The sequence below is a fragment of the Harpia harpyja genome, chromosome 1 (genome assembly GCF_026419915.1).
Source record: "Harpia harpyja isolate bHarHar1 chromosome 1, bHarHar1 primary haplotype, whole genome shotgun sequence".
NCBI classification, from domain to species: Eukaryota; Metazoa; Chordata; class Aves; order Accipitriformes; family Accipitridae; genus Harpia; species Harpia harpyja.
The window spans coordinates 107,424,177-107,442,676 of NC_068940.1; the positions used below are offsets into that span (position 1 = coordinate 107,424,177).

General features: G+C 42.2%; 1 protein-coding gene across 1 annotated transcript in view; it reads right to left on the minus strand.

Annotated features, from left to right (window-relative positions):
• Positions 1–500: 500 nt before the first annotated feature.
• MYL3 (myosin light chain 3) overlaps positions 501–18,500 on the minus strand; it is a 36,444-nt gene continuing 18,444 nt past the window's right edge. The window contains 6 exon segments of the mRNA XM_052808879.1: positions 501–1,327; positions 4,859–4,894; positions 6,373–6,450; positions 8,356–8,529; positions 9,672–9,821; positions 14,997–15,024. Of these exon segments, the coding sequence (XP_052664839.1) occupies positions 4,866–4,894; positions 6,373–6,450; positions 8,356–8,529; positions 9,672–9,821; positions 14,997–15,024 (459 nt within the window). The 3' untranslated portion in view covers positions 501–1,327; positions 4,859–4,865.

The window sequence follows — 18,500 nt, forward strand, 5'->3', positions numbered from 1 at the left end:
CATTTAGCTCTCTAACTGCTGATTTTCTATTATGGCTATTCAGTGGTACATTTTGTTACAGCTCATTTATTCATGTAATTTGATAGTTTGTGTTCTCTCGTTCATAGCAATTCTTCTCTGTGGGGATGACCTATTCAGTCATCGCTATGCAGTTTGTATCCTGGTATTCCAATGTTCCACTGATTATCTTTCCTCCACTAAGTTTCCAAGTTGTCTGTTTTAACGATACCTCTTGCTTAAATGGAGTGTTGCATATTCCAGTTTCTTAGTATTTCCTAACAAAATGTACCAGCCTCTAGCTTCTCCTTTTTCTGCTCCCAAAGGATATATCTTTTTTTTTTCTTTTTAAATTATTATTCCCCAGAAAATGAGCCAACTTAATCCGTGTGCATTTTCATGCTTCTCAACTTTCCATTGCCTCTACTGAGGTTTTTCGCAACAACATTTATTTCCCATTTCCCCTTCCCTCACACAGACACAGAAACAATGATGAAACCAGGTGACAAAGAATCCCATGTTTTACTACGAAAAGCTGCATGACCAAGATACGTATATTAGAACAACTTCCAGTTTTCATTGGGAAAGACTTTTTATTTGTTTCATAGGTCAGACTGTTGGAATGGGAAGTAATCTTTGTGGAGAAGAGATGCATTTTAGCAAACATTGTGTACACTACTGTTTTGCTTTGTTTTTTTTCTTTTACATCTTATATGTTAATGGTGGTATCTTCCAAAGTTGAGAAACGTGAACAAGGTTGTGTTTGTTGCTGATTGCTGGGCATTCTAATTTTACTGCTTTTCTCTAAAGACTAAGAGTATTGTTTGCATACATGAGATTTATACCACTGGTTTATTTTCTTTTCTCCCTTACTCTCTTACAGCTGTTTTTTACAAATGCAATAAACAGAAAGAGAAGGGTCCAGTTGTTTTGGAAGGAAGAGGGGAGGGGAGGGAAGGATATGGATAAATGACAAATACATTTTTTGATTGATTTAGTCATGAAAAAAATTACTCTCTTTTTCTTCCCTCTTGCTTAACAATTTTGTATTGCTGTTTATGTTCCGTATCAGAAAAAAATTACAATGCCCAGGTATTCATAGTTCACATTCCAGTTTCTTCAGTTTCCTGAGCATATTGCATCTCCACAGAGGCTGCCCTCTTCCCATGAAGAAACAAGACAAAACAAACAAAAAAACATTTTTCCAAATAACTTTAGGGACAGCACATTTTGTAGCTCTGTAATGGGAATCCGGGCTGAAAAATGAGAAGACATTCCATTACATCAAAATCCAAAGCCAGCATCTGGGGTCCTCGGCGCCTATCTTGTCCTAAAAATAAAGTTATTTTTAAGCATTAGAGGAAGAAAGAAGAAACAAACAATGCCACCAGGAACCAGCCTCAGTCGTCCTCATGCATCTGTACTCAGCTTATAGGCAGCAAGGCCTGCAGCTGAGTGTCTCTGCACTGTGCAGATGCCATCAAAGAGCAATCATACAACATGACAAAACATCCTTAGTCAGTCCCAACCCCACAATCTTACACTCCATGTGTAAATGATGGACAAAACATGGGAAGCAGCTATATGGAGAGGCAATATAGCCATGTCAGACATGAAGCCAGGGTAAAGACCCAGTTTTCCAGAAAATCAGTCCAGTTTCTGAGCCACTAGACAGTTTCTCCTACTTCTGTTATCCCTCTATTATCTGTCCTCAGTGTCCCACCAGCAACATTTGAGCAGAGGGATTCCTCTTAGCTAACATCTAGATTTCAGGCAGGATTCAGTTCCTGAACCATAAGCATCTGATGCAATTTGAGAGTCCCAAGGCATTCAGAACATTCCCATACAGATGACAAGTATGACATAGTGTTTGTGGGAGATTTGTCCTTCTCAACCTTGGCAGTTGGACTCACTGCATCTATGTCCCTTCTTTGGATGAGGTGAATCACTCTGCATGCTCCATCTAACTGGACCTCCTTTAGGTCTGGAAACAGATACCCTGGTTTCATGTAGACACCTACCTGTAGGCACTTTAATCTGATGGGGGCCAAGGAAGACTATGTAAGCCAGTCAAATACTGATGGCATATTTTAGGATTTCACCTACAGTCACATGAGTTCAAGCCACAGGGCTCAATTCACTTCCCCACACCTCAGCACCTAGAGCCACTTGAGATGTTCAGAGTCTTCTGGCTGCCAACTGCCAGAAGACACTAGTCTGCCATGGGCTCTGCATCCATCCCATCTGTGAGGCTATGGATCTATGAGACACTTGGGACATCTCAAACACCACCACGAACCTACATGTGGGACACTGAATTGAGCTTCTGTGTACACATTATGGACTGTCCCTTCAGCTGTACTGCTCTACTATTGAGCTTATATGTTTAAAGTTAAGTAGGGTGGTTTTGTAACACAAAGTTTGTTTTAGAGAAGTAGGTATCTGAACAACTCTCTCAACATCCAGCTTACTCCCAAAGATGTTCTTTCCCAGCATTTTGGGCTGTTTGATCAGCTCCCATGAATGGATATGCACCCAAGAGATAGGCCATGAGATAAGATGACTCTGCTCATGACACATTCAGTCACATGGCAGTGGGAGAGTTGTGTTCATTGCCTTCACAGGGGGTCCATGTAGTCCACTGCACATATCCCACAGCCCTGCTCCACACCGCAGTGGTCATTGGACCACAAGTAGGGTATAGTGCTTTCTAGCTACGTGAGAAAGCTTCATGTGTCCTGCTGCCCATCTCTTTCCCACTGAATAGAGTAAGGACTAGTTGTGTAGCCAATCTGGGAGTGTTTTCTACGTCTACTGTGAAGGAAGACTAGTTGGCTATAATTCTGCAGAACACTTGACCAGGGGGTGCTGAAAAAAACAGTGGAAGAGTCACTAACTAAAGATGTAATTGATTACTCTGTGTTATAAATAGTACGTAGCACCTGGGGACAAGCCAGTGGAGAGGCTGTATATAAGAAAAGTCAATACAGAGTAGTCACAACAACTATGCTTAGAAAATAAAGAGAAAAGGAAAGACACAGTTCAGTTCTTATATTGGGATACAGCTCTAGCTTTCCTCCAGCATATGGGAATGGCCAAGAAACACGAGCCGCTACTTTATTTTTGGACTCAGATCCAGATTCCCACTGATTTCAAATCCAGTGCGTTGGGATTTGCTTATTCTATGCTCTATGGCAAAGGGCCATCACCCTTTCAAGGGTAAAGACTGCATTTGTCTTTCCCTAAACATGCCAACAGCAAGACAGCAGGGAGTGAAGGATGCCACCCCTGAATGATGCCCATCATGGCTCATTGGCAAATTAGTGGCGCATTGGTTCTCTGTGAGTCAGGAGCTCTCAGCTCCCTTTCCAAACCTATCACAAGCAAAACCACTCTTGCTGGCTCCTGTGCTGCAGCTCCCAGCCCTGTGCCAGCTTTACAGCTTACCACTGCTCACTTGTGTTCTTCAGTGGCTGACGTTGCTTTAGGTGACTAGAAAGACTTTTGGCATTGGAATGGGAATTTCCATGTCAGTGGGTTTAGGATAGAATTAAGGATTGAAACATCTCTAAACAACGAGGAAGGATCACGCTAGCGGTGGGATTACCCACTATGGCTGTGGACCAGCCCAGATCTTTGGAATCAAATACTGGGAGCCAGTGTTGGAAAACTGAATGTATGTTCAGAGAAGATAAATGCCTTTAAGAAAGAAAACTGGACCATAATAAGAAAAGAAACCCAGCCATCTTTTGTAGTCAGTTTACATTTTGTTCAGTTATGTCTTGGAACAAAAGGCCCCAAAACCTGGATGTGACTCCTACTTAACTCCCTCCCTGGGGTGCGAGTGAACATAATCCAAAGTCACCACACAACAGACAGGTCTCGGTGGGCTGTGATAATGTGAGCTCCAAAAGCAAAACAAAGTCAGGCCTGGTCAGGACAGAGTAGAAAAATAAACCAAAGCTGAAGAAAAGAAACCAAAACAAAACAAACCAACAAAACCCAAAACAACCAGAACAAAACTGAAAGAAGCCACTGCTTTTCCCAGTTTGTCAGATACTTTGCAGAATAGATGGAGTTCGCTAACTCTTAGGTCAGACCTTCCCCAAGAGCTGAACAGAGATAAAAAATGGTGAATGCCATTTGAAAAAAGCAGGCACCTTTTCCAGGAATACAAAAATAAACGATGATCAGGAAATACTGGAAATAAAGTTCAGCTCATTTGCAATGGTGAGACAGAGACACCGTTAATGGTACTGTGGTTTGGAGAACACCACTGAATAAAACCAGAAGATTTGCCGGACAAAGCTCATGTCTTTTCCTGGAAAACCAACCCATTTGCCAGGAGATGTTGGGAGCCAGATTTATGGAAGGCCAATAATTATCCTCCTAGTGTAGGTTCAGCAACATAAGCTTGCATTACTCCTTCTTATCTACTTTTCCTTGTATTTTTTGCCCACTCTTTCTCTAGTCAGCTCCGTTCTATCTGCTTGCCTTTTCAGGAGAAGTCTAAAAGCAGGGACTTGTACATGGACAGGAAAAATATGCATCCTTTGAAGTTTCCAGTCAATCATAAAGGAATGAGCACTTGTTCTTTGGAAATCAAATCCTTTTACGATATATTGCATTGGACTTCTAAAATAAAGGTGTCCAGATTTACCAGACAACTGCAGAAAGGTCACTGATTTTCTGTGCACTTGATAGGATGAAGATAACATTTTACTCATTCTTGTCCTACTTCCTTGTACAGCATGCTGAAAATATTCATTCTCTTTGATTAGTCACACATTCTTCAAGCCTGTCTATCTCAGATGCCAAAACCAAAATAATAGGGTATGCAAGGAGAAGAGAAGAGACTCACCTGGCATTCAGTTAGCCATGATGTGTTTCACAAAAGCTGGAAACAAAAGAAAGAGAAGGGTCATTATATCAATTCCCTTTCACTGAGCTCAGTAACATCCTGGGTATCTCAGCTTGTTTGTTATTTAAATTCACTCTTCTTGCTTCCTCTGATGCAATGAAGACAACACCGCTTTGTAAATAAGATTCCAGATATCAGGCGCTAAATGCTTTGTAAGTCCTTAAGATAATATATGCAGTGCAGTGTAGCCAGCAGTCTAGGTAGCCAGTAGAAATGAACACACACATCACTCAATCCATAGCTTGCTTAATCCCTTACCCCTGGCTGCCATCTGGAACTGGCTTTCCAAAGTATACAGGCATGAGAAACTCCAGGTCCTCACCCTGCAAGGCTTCCAAGACTTCAGCACATTTGTACTAAGTCAGGGGGCACTGAAGGTGTCTCTGGAGTGAACCTCCAGAATCCACAGAAGGTCACCAAGTCAGGTAACCTGACTATATCTCTCCAGTGAACTCAGGTTTACAAACAAACATGGTATTTCAAAGTCAAATTAAGCTTTTGTTTCAAAAAGGGTTGGGGTTCCATTTTTCTCCATTTAAAAAAGCATTCATTATATATAATTTTGAAATTCAAAAGGAAAAGGAAAAATACATTTTGCAGTAAGGAAATATGTTTTCCTTCCCAATAATACCCCCATGCTATGAATTTCTGCGAATTCAGCATAAGTTCACGAGTCATTTGGGTTGGCTAAATCTACAGATTTCTACCAATAAACTACTTGTAAAAGTTTCTCTGAGATCAGATCACTGGTGTTTGTAGATAGGAGACCACCAACGCAAATATTCATAAAAGGCTCAGTGAATACTGCAGACTAGCTAAATCACCATCATACAATGTCAGTCACCAGTTAACCTGAAGAAGGACTCAGCTGTGTATGAAAGCTTGTGTTCATGGTCCCTGCTAGAATATTGTGGTTTTATTGAACAGCCTAAAGCATGTAGGCTTGCTAGATGCAGGAGAGAACCATGGTCCACGAACTCATGACCAAATTATTTTATTCTGGCTTTCTACAATAGCAATGAAATAAAATGGAAGGCCTTGTAGGATTATTAGGACACCAAAGAGGATGCTGAGGATAACATTTTTTTGCTGATTTTTTTTAAGGAAAATTTAGTGATTTTCTGTAAGGAAGTCTCAAAAGGGATGTATATATTTTTTTGAGAGGATAAGGAACTGTGGGAGCACGTAGAAAAAAATATTTTTTTAAAAAAGGCAAACAAAATAAGAATGTACAGCCCCACCTCCTGAAAGGGCTGTGACCATTCAGCTACGGAAAATAGAAGTAACCTTCAACAGATAGGGTATATCAAATGAATTATAGAATCTGAATTGGTCTAAAATTTGGGAAAGAACACATCCTGCCCCAGATCTTCCACAAATTTAAACTTTCTCAGGATAATTGCAACAAAGCCTTCAAGCACGAGCACTGCTCAGACTGGAGTGGTCATACCTACCTTCATAGTTAATACAGCCATTGGCGTCTTCCTGACCAGCCATTAGCTTATCGACTTCCTCTTCAGTCAACCTCTCACCTGGGTGGAAAGCAAAATGCCTGTTCAGTGCCTTTTTTTAAGAATTTATGAAGCACAGTTCAAAGAACCAAAGAATAAAAAAGAGAGTGAGAGAGAAGAGGGGATTTTCTCTTCGGTTTAATTTGTGGTGCTGACTGCTAGGAAAGCTACTTTTGTACTTGCAAACTGAGAAAATTTGATCTGAAAACCAGAAAGACAGAATAAATATGGAAACCCACATGATATCATGTTCATATACTCATTCTTCTAAGAATAAGCTTTCACTAAGTGCCAAATCTTGAAGGCTTTAGTCACTTTTTAACCAAGTCCTCACGAAGAAAACTCTTACTAAAGTCACCATCTAGTTTGCCTCTGAGTTTGAGGTTCAGGAAGATTCCAAGGTCAAACTTAGGATCTCTGTTTCGGATCAGAGATCCATTTATTTTAATTTAGTTATCTAAATATCACGTGTCTATTTGCCTGTAAAGCTTCATTTTGGTTAAGCAGGGATGAACCCAATCCATCCCCTTATTCTGATATTAGGCACTGATTTTAGGATGATGTCAAAAGAGTTCCAGAAAAGTAAACAAGAAATTTGGGGGTGATTTCAGCTGAAATCATAGAAATTAAATTAAATTAAAATAAAAAAAAAAAAATAATAAAATACATTGGGTGTGATGTGCTATTCATGTTGTTCCACTTTTCCATCACTGAGTTCTGGCACACAGGAACAAGTCCTCAGCTGATGTAAACCTGGAAAATTCAACCGATTTTTGGAAAATTGAACAGAAAAGCATGCTAATTTACAGAATATTTGGCTGTCCCTAGCATTTGGCTGGCATTTCGAGATGCCACTCTAAACAGAACTGTCAATTCTTAAGATCGAAATACTTCCTATCGGTGCTTGAAAATCAGACATTGCCACATTGTTCTCGGTCACTGGAAAGAGAAGGGTAAGTACAAAAGTACACTGCCCACAGTGGTTTCTTTGTCCCAGGTAAGGTTAGACAGGGCATCAGTCCTGACCCTGTGGGGTTTTTTTTGTCATCACTGAATTTGGTCCCCAAACTAATCCAATAGCATCAGTGATAAAAAGGAAAATAGCATTGCTTTCTTTTCTTATTCCCTGTGTCATTCATAGACATGGATATGTCATTGAATGAAAACCCCTGGGCATTAAAGGTTTGGCTTCTTGAATTGATGTCCCAGGTCAAAACCCATCGTTGGAATCCTTTGGTCTAAATCAAATCTCTTTTGTAAAGCTTCATCCTTTTTGAAAATAGTGGACAAACTCTAGTGGAAAAGGCTGATCTTGAGAAATGCTTATTGGATTCAGATGACAACATGGCAGTGCCTTCTAATCCAAATTGGAAACCTGTCATTAAGTTACAGCCAAATTTTCTGTCCTGCACTCATTCAGTTGTCATCACTCTCTGTGAAAAACTGAGCTTCTGAAGCAAAAATTTGAGAAGACAGACAAATATTTATCCCTCCTGTAAAAACAGGGGCTTTCGATTTCGGAGACACTTCTGTTAAACAGATGACTGATAAAGAAGTGCTTCATCTTAAAACTTTTCTTGAAGGTGCAGAAAGATGGAGACAAATATTGAAGGAATTGATGGGATTTCCAATGTTTGGATAATTTTATGGTGATAGAAATATAATATTTATTGGAGAAATAAAACGCTAGAACAAAGAAGGAAGGAAGGAAGGAAGAAAGGAAGGCAGGCAGGCAAATGTTTGAGCTGTAGATCAGTGATTTTTAGCTTCATTATTAAAGAAATTTTTTTTAGTCTTTATAACTGAGGACAAAGCGATAGCTGCAGTCTTGCCCAGTCTTTTTCTCCATAAAGGTTACCCGTAATGATACAAGCTGTGTGGGAAAGACCTCAGTGATGAATTTGCATGAGGGAAGGTTCACCTTACCCAGTGTAGCCAAAACGTGGCGGAGTTCAGCCCCCATCACTGTTCCATTCCCCTCCTTGTCGAACACGCGCAGACCTTCCACAAAGTCCTCATAGGTGCCTGTGTCTTTTGTCTTGGCAATATGCTGGAGCATGGGCAAGAAAGTCTCAAAGTCGATCATCTTGGAGTTCATGTCTACAAAGACACAGATAGAAATGAAAGTTTTGGTGGATCCTGGAAGAGTTGAGGACTAATCATGGGGCATCCACCATGGGTAGGTGATGAGGGTAGAAGAACTGTGGCAATAAATGCCAGCTAAAGGGGAGAGAAGAGCATAGAAATATCATAAGTACAGATGGAAGACTGGACAGTCAGAGTGGGAAAGAGGTGTGGTAAAGAGACAAATATGAGTTTTTAATAGATAGATAGATAGATAGATATGTCCTAGTATCTGACATACACAAACATCAAGGAAAAAAAATACTGTTAGACTCCCAAGGCTGTTTCATGCAGCATAAAAGTATGAAACTAAGCAGAAGACAGTAAGAGAAGCTCATTCCGAGTACAAAAACAGCTTTGCTTTGCAGTTCTATAACACAGAGGTGTTTAAAACCATACTGGGAGAGGAGCTTCAGAGCAAATAGGCAGGTCCAGGGCTGTGTATCCCATTTTTCTGATTCTTTGCCTAAGAGCATTAGAGGGCATTTTGTTCCCATATGACTCTTTGCCTACTTGCCACTGTGTCATTGCAATATCCTGACATATCATAGTTATTGAATTTTTGAGGTCCTAATTGTCAGTTCCACCTCAGTGGGAGGAAAGGACAGAGAAGTAATCTAGAAAATGCCTGAATGTAGATAATGGTCGGAGAGAGATTCCTTTGTTCTGAAGAGATATCCAGTGCATGGTGAATGTTGAAGGGAGATATTACTGCAATCATTACAGACCTAACACATACTTTTGTAGAACAAGCTGTGTCCTCACAATCAGTCTATCCCTTTGTTTCTTTGGAAGTCTTCAACATGTCTGCATTTTTAGCAAACACATGTGAATGCCTGTCATCAAAGCAATTTTAAAAAGTAAAAACTTGCCATTGTAAAACACATTGACGCAGAGGGCCATTAACTTAATTCATTCTCCTAGATTTGAGACAATTATATTGACTGCAAGATCACTTTTTTCCTCATTTACTTTTCTGCTAGTGAATTGCAGAGGCTGTTCCACATCCTTTGTTATGTCACAATTAATCTTTCCATCAGAAAATGGAGACCTCGTCTGTTTCATGAATAATTCTTAGAGTGATCTCTTTCAAAACAAACACAGAGGAGGACACCAACCTTCTGGTTTGGGTCTGCCAAGCACTTTCATGACCTCAGCCTGGGTTGGATTTTGCCCCAAAGCTCTCAGGACATCTCCGCACTGTGCATATGTGATTTTCATCTCAGATTTAGGAGTCCGGTCGAAAAGTGAGAACGCTTCCTTAAATTCTGGAAGACAAAAAGATAAAAAGAAAAGCATGCCATAGTCCCCCAGAAAAAGTCAAAGCAAGCCTAGACCTTCTGCCTAACTAACTCTGCCTGACCCTTTTATTTTGCAGTTTGGGAACAAGTTTGATGAGCTCTGTTGTTGCTGTTATCTGCATTGTTTGTGTTCCACCTCCCCTGCATTTTCCGGTTCAATCAGGGAATAGAATCAGAGAGGTCAAGTGCTCTTCTCATGGTATTTCCGTCTCAGCTATCATCGGGAAGTGCAGAAAACCTTATAGAAATGGTTGGCCTTGAGAGCTTTCCAGCTCATCAGGAGCACTCGGGATGGCACAGAATTCAATAGCAGTTCTACTCGTTAGCTAACTGGATTCAGCATTGTACACTTAGAGAGCACTGACACAGCCCACTGAGATAAAGGAGCACCTCTATTAGCGGGTAACAAGATATGCCATGATAACCTACTGGAATTATCACATGACAAGCAGTCGATTGGTGGGGGAGGGTGAAGGTTTATGGAAAACCTTCTAGTTGATAAATTGTTGGATTTAACAGTGTCAAGGAGCAGATCCAGAAGAATCCTCTGATTTTTGTTTTTTCTAGCACCCAGTCCAATTGCATCTGGAGAAGTAAGGTTTGGTATGCCATCAGCTACCGCTAGCAGGCCAGATCTCACGTGTGGCGATGCAATCATTCCCTCCAGTGGTTTCACATCTGCCTGCTTTCCCCTGTGCACCCATGCAGAGCCCTTCCCCTTGCAAGAGAGCCAGCTCCCCTCTACTACACCTTGTGAACAGATCCGCATGTCTTCTCTTTAATTCTGGCCAGAGAGGGAGTCCCTTACCACTGTGAGCAGCAATATCTTGACAAAGGCATTCCCATGGAAGAGGCTCCCTGTTCTGCCACTAATTACATGTAGATGTGGTACTTAGGGACAGGGCTTAGTGGTGGACTTGGCAGTGTCATTAACAGTTTGACTCAATCATGTTAAAGGTCTTTTCCAACCTAAATGATTCTATGCTTCTAATTAATGGGGACAATGCAGGATCCCAGGGTTTCCCCCAGACACAGTAGTTACTCAGGTTCACCTCTCCCTGTTGGAGTTGCAGACACATTGCAGAGACAGAGGAACATCTCAGGGTGCAAGCAACAGTAGTAGGCTGTTATCCTTTACTGAACACACTGCATAGTGCACGGTCTATGAGTGATCACAAATATCCCTTTGGCTTTAAAGCTGTGAATCCCTGAATCTGCCCCTTGTCCTGCTGTTACTCTTCTGTATATGTTTCCCTCCCACTCTCTAAACACAGCGAGGCTATCTTTTTTTCCCTAGATCCTGACTCATTCAGCCATTCAGCCATGCACTCTGCATGCCATATTTTCTCCACCTTTCCCTTCTCATTTCCTCCTCCTCCTCATTATTCCACCTCTCTCTTTTTTCTTTCTTCTCCTTTGCTTCGTTCCCTCTCTCCTTCCTTCTTCTAGTGTTGCTGGGTTTGCCTCTCCTCCTTTCTCCCTCCCTTTTCATTTTTATCATTCCACTCATATCTTACTCATTTCCTTCTCCATCCAACACTTTCAAACAACAATGCATTTTCTCATTTTGGACTAATTAACGCTCCCTTTGGTTTCTTCTTTGCATTCTCCTCTTTGCTCTCTCTTTCTTTCTCTCCCTGCCTCTCTCTCCTGGATCTTTGCCTCCTCCGTGACCGGCCGGAGCCCAGGTCCCATTGGCAGCCCTCACTCCAGCAGAGGGCAATGGTGGATTTTCATGGGCTCCTTGCTGACAGTGGAAGGGGGCCAGAGCCCCACTCCCAGCTCTGTCCTTTCCTGGGGAACTCAGCAGCTGAGGTGGGGAGAAATACACCCACCTGCCTGCGCTACTCATCTACCTGCCCCTTACCTCTCTCCTGAGACCGACTGCCTGAGCACCCTTCGCACCACCCCCTAAAGGTTGAGAATTCATCATAGTTACTGACAGCTCACATTTCTCTCTCTTTTTTTATTTTTTTTTAATTTAATTTAAAATTAGATGTAACTGCCTCTCACCAGAGCATTGGCCCATGGGTTTGGAAACCCCATATTGTCAATATACAGAAGCAGCCTTTTTTTTTTTTTTGCATTTGCATTTGCATTTGCATTTTCTGGCTTAATGCACGTTTCCATCAAAGCAGTGAAAGCAGCATGGCTATGGTCTCCTTTGTCCTCCTGCTAGCCATTAAACCACTGGCAGGAGCAGTGTATATTTTCATATGCCTAATTGCTACCTATCTTCTCATCTCGAATAGCTCATATTCTTCTCTTTTCAGCAATTTAGGGGACTGAAGAGGCAAGGAATCCAGTTTCATAAACACACATTGCCACAACCAATGAATTTCACTCGCAGTTGATGCAGGAGGATGTGTAAAGATGGGTGTGTTACATATGGCTTCACCCGCAGACCATTCTTCTTCTGAGAGTAACATTTTGGGGGCTAACATAATAACATAATAATGAAACGTTGTAGGGAAGTAAGCCTGGTGCAGCAAAGTCTTTTCCTTAGCAAGAGGAAAAGATTCAGAGTATCCTAGAAGATAGAGCTGGAAAAGACCTTGAGATGCTGCATTGTCTGTTTCTTGTCCACCACCTCAATTTGGAATCAGCTGCCAGAAAACCAGTTGGGGTCAATGGTGATAGACTGACAGCCAGTAATATCTAACATATAGGATGGATTTCCTATTGACTTAGATTCAGCTGACAAATGGGGAAGCATCTAGTCTCACTGAGACACCTAGATCCTCATCTGATCAACAGAGAGAGAAAGAGGTGATTATTACACATTCGAGGTCTATTATTTTACAAACACATATAAAGGTATGACAGGTGACCTTGACCTCCTGATGACTTCCTGAAAGAGGAAGTTTGATAAAATTAACAGTGCAGTGTGGAGCTGAAAATGAACCCAGAACAAAACAAGTGCAACTGAAACGCAGAAGAAAGGGACAGATGGCAATCTTGGAAGCTTCAGAGAATATGAGGAGAAAATGAGGAGAAAACAAAGCAAAAAGATGTATTCTAGAGCTCCTGTAAGTCCCAACTCTCAAGTCATGCCAACAGCCAGTATAACAGCTATAAATCATGGCAAGTGGTGCTTGCTTTCTAACCTGTGCGTTTAACACAAAAGAAAAAGTCCCAAGCACTGGAATACTGATTGTCCACTTTCTTAAACTGGTGGCACATTTCTTAGCAAGGTTTTGACACATGCAAACTAGTCTAGAGGACAGCGCATGCCAGGGACAGTCCAGGGACAGCTGTGGACCATGCTGTAGATATAATTCTACATCTGAAGCATCTAAGCTCTACCTAGGAGTAAATACCTATGTAGCAACTATCAACCTGCGTACCTACTCACCTATGAACCTAAGAACTTCCTAAAGGTCAGGTGAAGGAGAGGAAAAAAAAAAAAAAAGAACCAGAAGACGCCAGGAGGAAAGGAATTGAGGAGCTGACTGATGAGCAGTGATCAGTCCCCAGGTGATGTTCAGGCCATTAGGCACTCCTTCCACAACTCCTGGCAGAACCTATGAACCAACTGTGGGATTAATCTTGAGCGGATTTAGTGTTTCTCCCCAGTGCTAGCACACAGTATAACTCTGTTATGCTGTTGTAGCTGACGTGGAGGTCTCATAGCCTTTCTTACACCGATGATGTTATCTGCTTCCTGCCGCATGGCTTTCCCTTTGATATTTCAAGGCCATCCTATTCACAAGTCCCGGATTCCCAGTTTTGCACTATATATGCAGTGAGTACAGCTAGTCCAGAAGGGAGCAGGGGCTGCTGTAAAGAAAGAAAATGCAACTTTCTGTTTCTAGAGGTGGTCTACATCTTCTCTAGACCCCTTGTGTTTCATGGCAGCCCTGGACTTGCTCCAAATTTGCCATTTCCTAGCCATTCTAATAGGCTGATGGCAAGACAAGCATCCCTTTTTTTTTCTGAATAGGCCTTTTCCCATTCTTTGATATAGTCTCTAGAGCTAGTTCTCCTCAGGGAGAGATAAAACAAGGCATGGAAACTAGGTGGGTCCTATCCAATCCCCAAAACATTAGCTGATGAGATCCAGCTGTTATGTGCTGCTGTAATAGTTCAAAGGTTTGTGGCTCAGAACTGTGCTTCTCGTACGGTTCTCCCATGACTTTGGGACTGGAAAAGGGGCAGGTTCCCAGAAATTAGCAGTTGTCTCCAAACATATGTTACTTTTGACCTGTTGTTAGAAAATAGAAACTAAAGGCATTAACGGGGACTTGAAAATCCCAAGGTAATGTTGGAAGTCTGTGGCAAAGCCTCAGTCACTAAGGCATTATGGCATTTGGTTCCAGTTCAGGAAATCCTTCTTTCTGTATCTCTCCTCTCTGAATCAGCCTGACTGGATAGTCTGTGATTTTTTTTTTTTTGTCTAATTAACCCATTTTCTGATACCATCTTTCACAGGCCGTACCAAGTTCTGCCAAGTCTTTAAAGACCAAAGCAAAATTCTGCCAGATGTTTGACTCCATCTATCAACTATCCCTTTAAGTAAAAAGCAGGCTGGTAGTTGAGGAAAAAGGGGACAGCTGCAGTGGTGGTGTTCCCAGGACTTCATGCATGAGGTTTCAGTATCAGTTTCTTGGGCTGGGACAAGGGTTTCAGAAACTGATGCTGATGTTTTGCTTTGAAAGAAAAAAATTGCCTTTGCTGTCGTTATTTGCTGGTTTCTGGAGAGCTGTCACAAAACTGTAACACATTAAATTCTGATTGAATACAGGGAAAAGTTCTCAAAAGCAGAGTTGGGAGACTTTCTCTTCGAAGGATTGATATTTTGTTACTGGGTTTTCTTAAAGAAAGAATATATATTTGGACTGAGGATTTGGAAGCGGGGGGAAGGGAGGGTTCTTTTTTTGGTTTTGCCTCATTGGCAGAGAACCTGATGCTTTCTTTAATGAAATAAGTACCTAACCATGCATAGTGCATGACCTTCCCCCTTTTCTCTTGACCAACTCAACAGAGGATTTGGAGGAGGGATGGAGCAGGAGCAAAGCCATGAATTAAAGCACAGCCTTCTCGAGGGAGTGTCAATACCACACCCGTCTTCACCCCAGCACTTGCCAGCACCTGCCAGTGACAGCATTTACTATGCGCAGAAAAGAAACACATCTTCCTCACCTTCAATCTGATCGGGGGTGAATTCAACCTGGAAGAGACAAAGAATAAAAGCCAGATAAAAACAGAAAACTGAAGCAAATAAGAGCAGCACTGCATTAGTCTCTGTGTTATGGTTCTGGCTGCTTGTGAGGCCCATGACAGAGACTGACTCATAAATCCAAGAAAATAATTTTATAGAGCTTGTAGATTCTTCTTCTTTCCTCCTCTGCCTCCCTTTATCAACCAGTCCCACCTTTAGGACCTCTGCCCTTCCCACATGGCTACAGATGCCCTTTGTCCATTCTTCTACTGCTCCTGTGTTCCTGCTGTAGTCTTTTTTCCCTATCCCAAGTGACTCCCCAGAAGGAAGATGATGTCCTCTCTAGAGATGATTACGGTAGCACCGTGGTAAATCCCAGACTACTTCGCTGAAAGGGTTTTATCTGCAGACAGATGGGGATCTACTATCCATAGTCTTTTCCAGCAGAAGAACTAGGGGGTATCAAGTGAAGCTGGTGTGAATCAGGCTCAAAGGAAAGTGAAGGAAATGGTTCTTTGCTCTTACAGCTGAATTGTGAAAAGCTGGTCATGGGACACTGTGGATGCTCACAGTCTATGCGTGTGTAAAGGGTGACAGCACCAATTCCTAGAAAAGAAATTAATTTCTGTACGTGACCAAATGTACAGAAATACATAGCTTAGGAAGTCTCTGCTTAAGGTTTAGGAGAGTGTTTTGGAGGAGTTTTGCCCAGTTCTTGTACCTTTTCCTAAAGCATCCTCTAAAAACCATGGCTGGACCATACTGGACAGCTCTCTGGACCTTGCTCTAAGAGCCATCTGTCTCTTGTTTTTTCATCACTTCATATTTCATCCTGTTTCCTAAGTTTTAGGGTTGTCCCACTCCCTACTTGTCCACGGCATTGCCCTCTTGCAGGATTCCAAAAATGCTCCAAGATGCCCACAGGCTGCTGCTGAGCTCAAATGCAAAAGAAGGAAACACAATGTCAGAATGTGAGGTCCAAGCTTCTGCATGAGCAGGCACACGTCAGCAATGTGAATTTACAGCAGAATTTACACCTGCCTCTTAGGGAAAACCAACAGGATGGGCGTCTCTGCTGAGAGGGGCATTTCTGAAGTGCAGGAAGACTGGCAGATTGCCCTAATGGTGAATACATAAATAAAGAGAAACCATATTTTGATATGCATAAACATTCAAATGCACACATGTAAAGCATATACTTGGGACAGACCTAACAGTCCTGTGGACATATACGACCCGTTGCCCCCCAGTATATGCACAACCTCACACATTTTGGGTCAAATTTTCCTTATGAAGCTGACCACCTCTCATTGCTTAATATCATATTTTGTTCCTTGGTAGCAAAGTAGCCAAGCGGAGCAAAGGCATAGTGAGAGCCTCAAACACAAACTTTCCTTGTTTCAAGGAGAAATGCAACATGACACATCTCTTCATCATCTAGTCGGGATTTTCATGCTATTAAAGGGTGGAGCTGTTGTAATTCCTCAGTTCTCCAGCCAGGATGTCTGTGATATGGGGGAGCATGACAACACCAACCTCCTTCTTCCCCCCAGGGCTTGGTGGACAGCTCCCAGACGCTTTTCTGTCTCCAGATACCCCCAGCAGCACAAGGAGCTCTAGCATCCATAGGACACAATGAGAGCCTACAGGGCAGATACAGACAATCCAAAACTCATTCTACTCATGCTTTCAGGTGTTTCGTTGTAGTCCAGCTCCTGGCACGTATTAGCAGTCTATCTCGGTCATGCCATGTGGCTCCACAGTACACTGCAAATTCATTCAAGAGTCCCTCTTTTGCCAATGTAGCTATTCCCTGGCAATTTTGGACCTTTCCATCACCAAGCCCCCAAGAAAGTACCATCTTCTAACTGAACGTTCTTTGTGCATGTGTTAGAGCATTTTGCAATAATAGTCATTACTATTAGTGTTTCCATTTTTTTAGACTGGAAAACAAGGTCATTGAAAGAGGATTTCACTCTCCAGCAGAAAGTTAAAGGACTCATCCCATGCCCTCTTCACAGAACTCTGCTAAGCTTGATAGAACGTCATCGCCCAATGAGTAACACTGTGTTGATTGGGATCTTCTTCCAGGCAGCTCTAATTATCTATCATTATTTGTGGCTGAGAATGTCCCTGAGAGAAGGTGATAGCCAGACCCCTCTTGCAGGGTATCCTGCATCAATTTCTGGAATAGCTGGGGCTTGGCAGTCTTGAAGACAGTGTATTTGGTGCAGGTGAATTTACTGGCTGAGTCTGCCTTGCTAGAAAATGCCAAAATACCATATTATTCAACTAGGTACCTCATTTAAGCACTGAAACAGCCTTATTCCTTTGGCCCAACCCTTCACCTATACATATTTCCTACCAGTGCCCTGCCTATCACTCCTTGCCATAGTGTTTCCAAGCATGGAATTTCTGGCTTAGGAGAAGGAAGAACCAGAAAACATCTGGTGAACTTGGAAGGCAGGACTCAACACTAATCCTGCAATTGCTGGAAATCGGGCCACTATTTTTGTGTCTGCCCTGTTCAACCTTATCTTAACTAACTCATTCAGGGGATTACCACTTTGTTGGCAATTCTCAGTCATGATTTACCTTGAATGAAGTCCAATTAATAAAATAGTTGCCTAAGTGGCAGCCAGGAGGCTGTCTAGAAGGAAGCATTTAAAGAATACAAGTAAGGAGCCCCTAAAAGAATAACAATGCTCTTCCATTTTCTAATACATGGACAGGTCCAAAGCTCATCTTTGTCATGAAGATTATAATCATCTAGATTGGGTCCTATCCTAAATCCACATACCTTAATTTAATTTGAAATAAATACCAATTGGGGAACACATTTATAGAGGTGCATTGTCAGCAGCAGCCTCATGCCCAGTGGGTCTAATTATATCAAGCTTTGAGAATTTGACTGAAGGTAATCACGTATTGAGTTTATTCAGGCATCAATAGCTAGTGTGGGTGAAGTAAGGCCGGAGCTGCTGGCAACTCATATTTAAATAACTATGAGGGATGGCTCTTGGAGAGGAATTCATCTCAGCTACACTTAGATGTAGACATCTGGATGTGTCAGTGACCCCACATTCGCTTTATACCAGCAGAAGGGAACAGGCACTTCTAGGGTGTAATTTGACTTGGTTTAGGTCTATACTTGAGGAGAAGGTGAGTTATGCTCTCCTTTTCACTGAGTGGATCAATCAGTTCTACAATGGCAATAAAAAGTGTGCAGGTGACTAGCACAGATGTGGATGTCCTTTTCTGATCTGGTGAGTCCCACCCAGAAAGCGTGAGCTAGCCCTCTGGCAGACTGCAGGCCAGGAGAAACCGTGCCAGAGCGAAAAGGGATGACTGCAAATTCCCACGGTCGGATCAAAGGGAAGGTTTGAGCTGAAGGGCTGAGCGTGCCTCACCTCTAATCATGGCCCCTATAAAAACACCACCCAGAGCTGGAGGACCATGTGTGACAGCTGGCAAAGCGGTGGCAG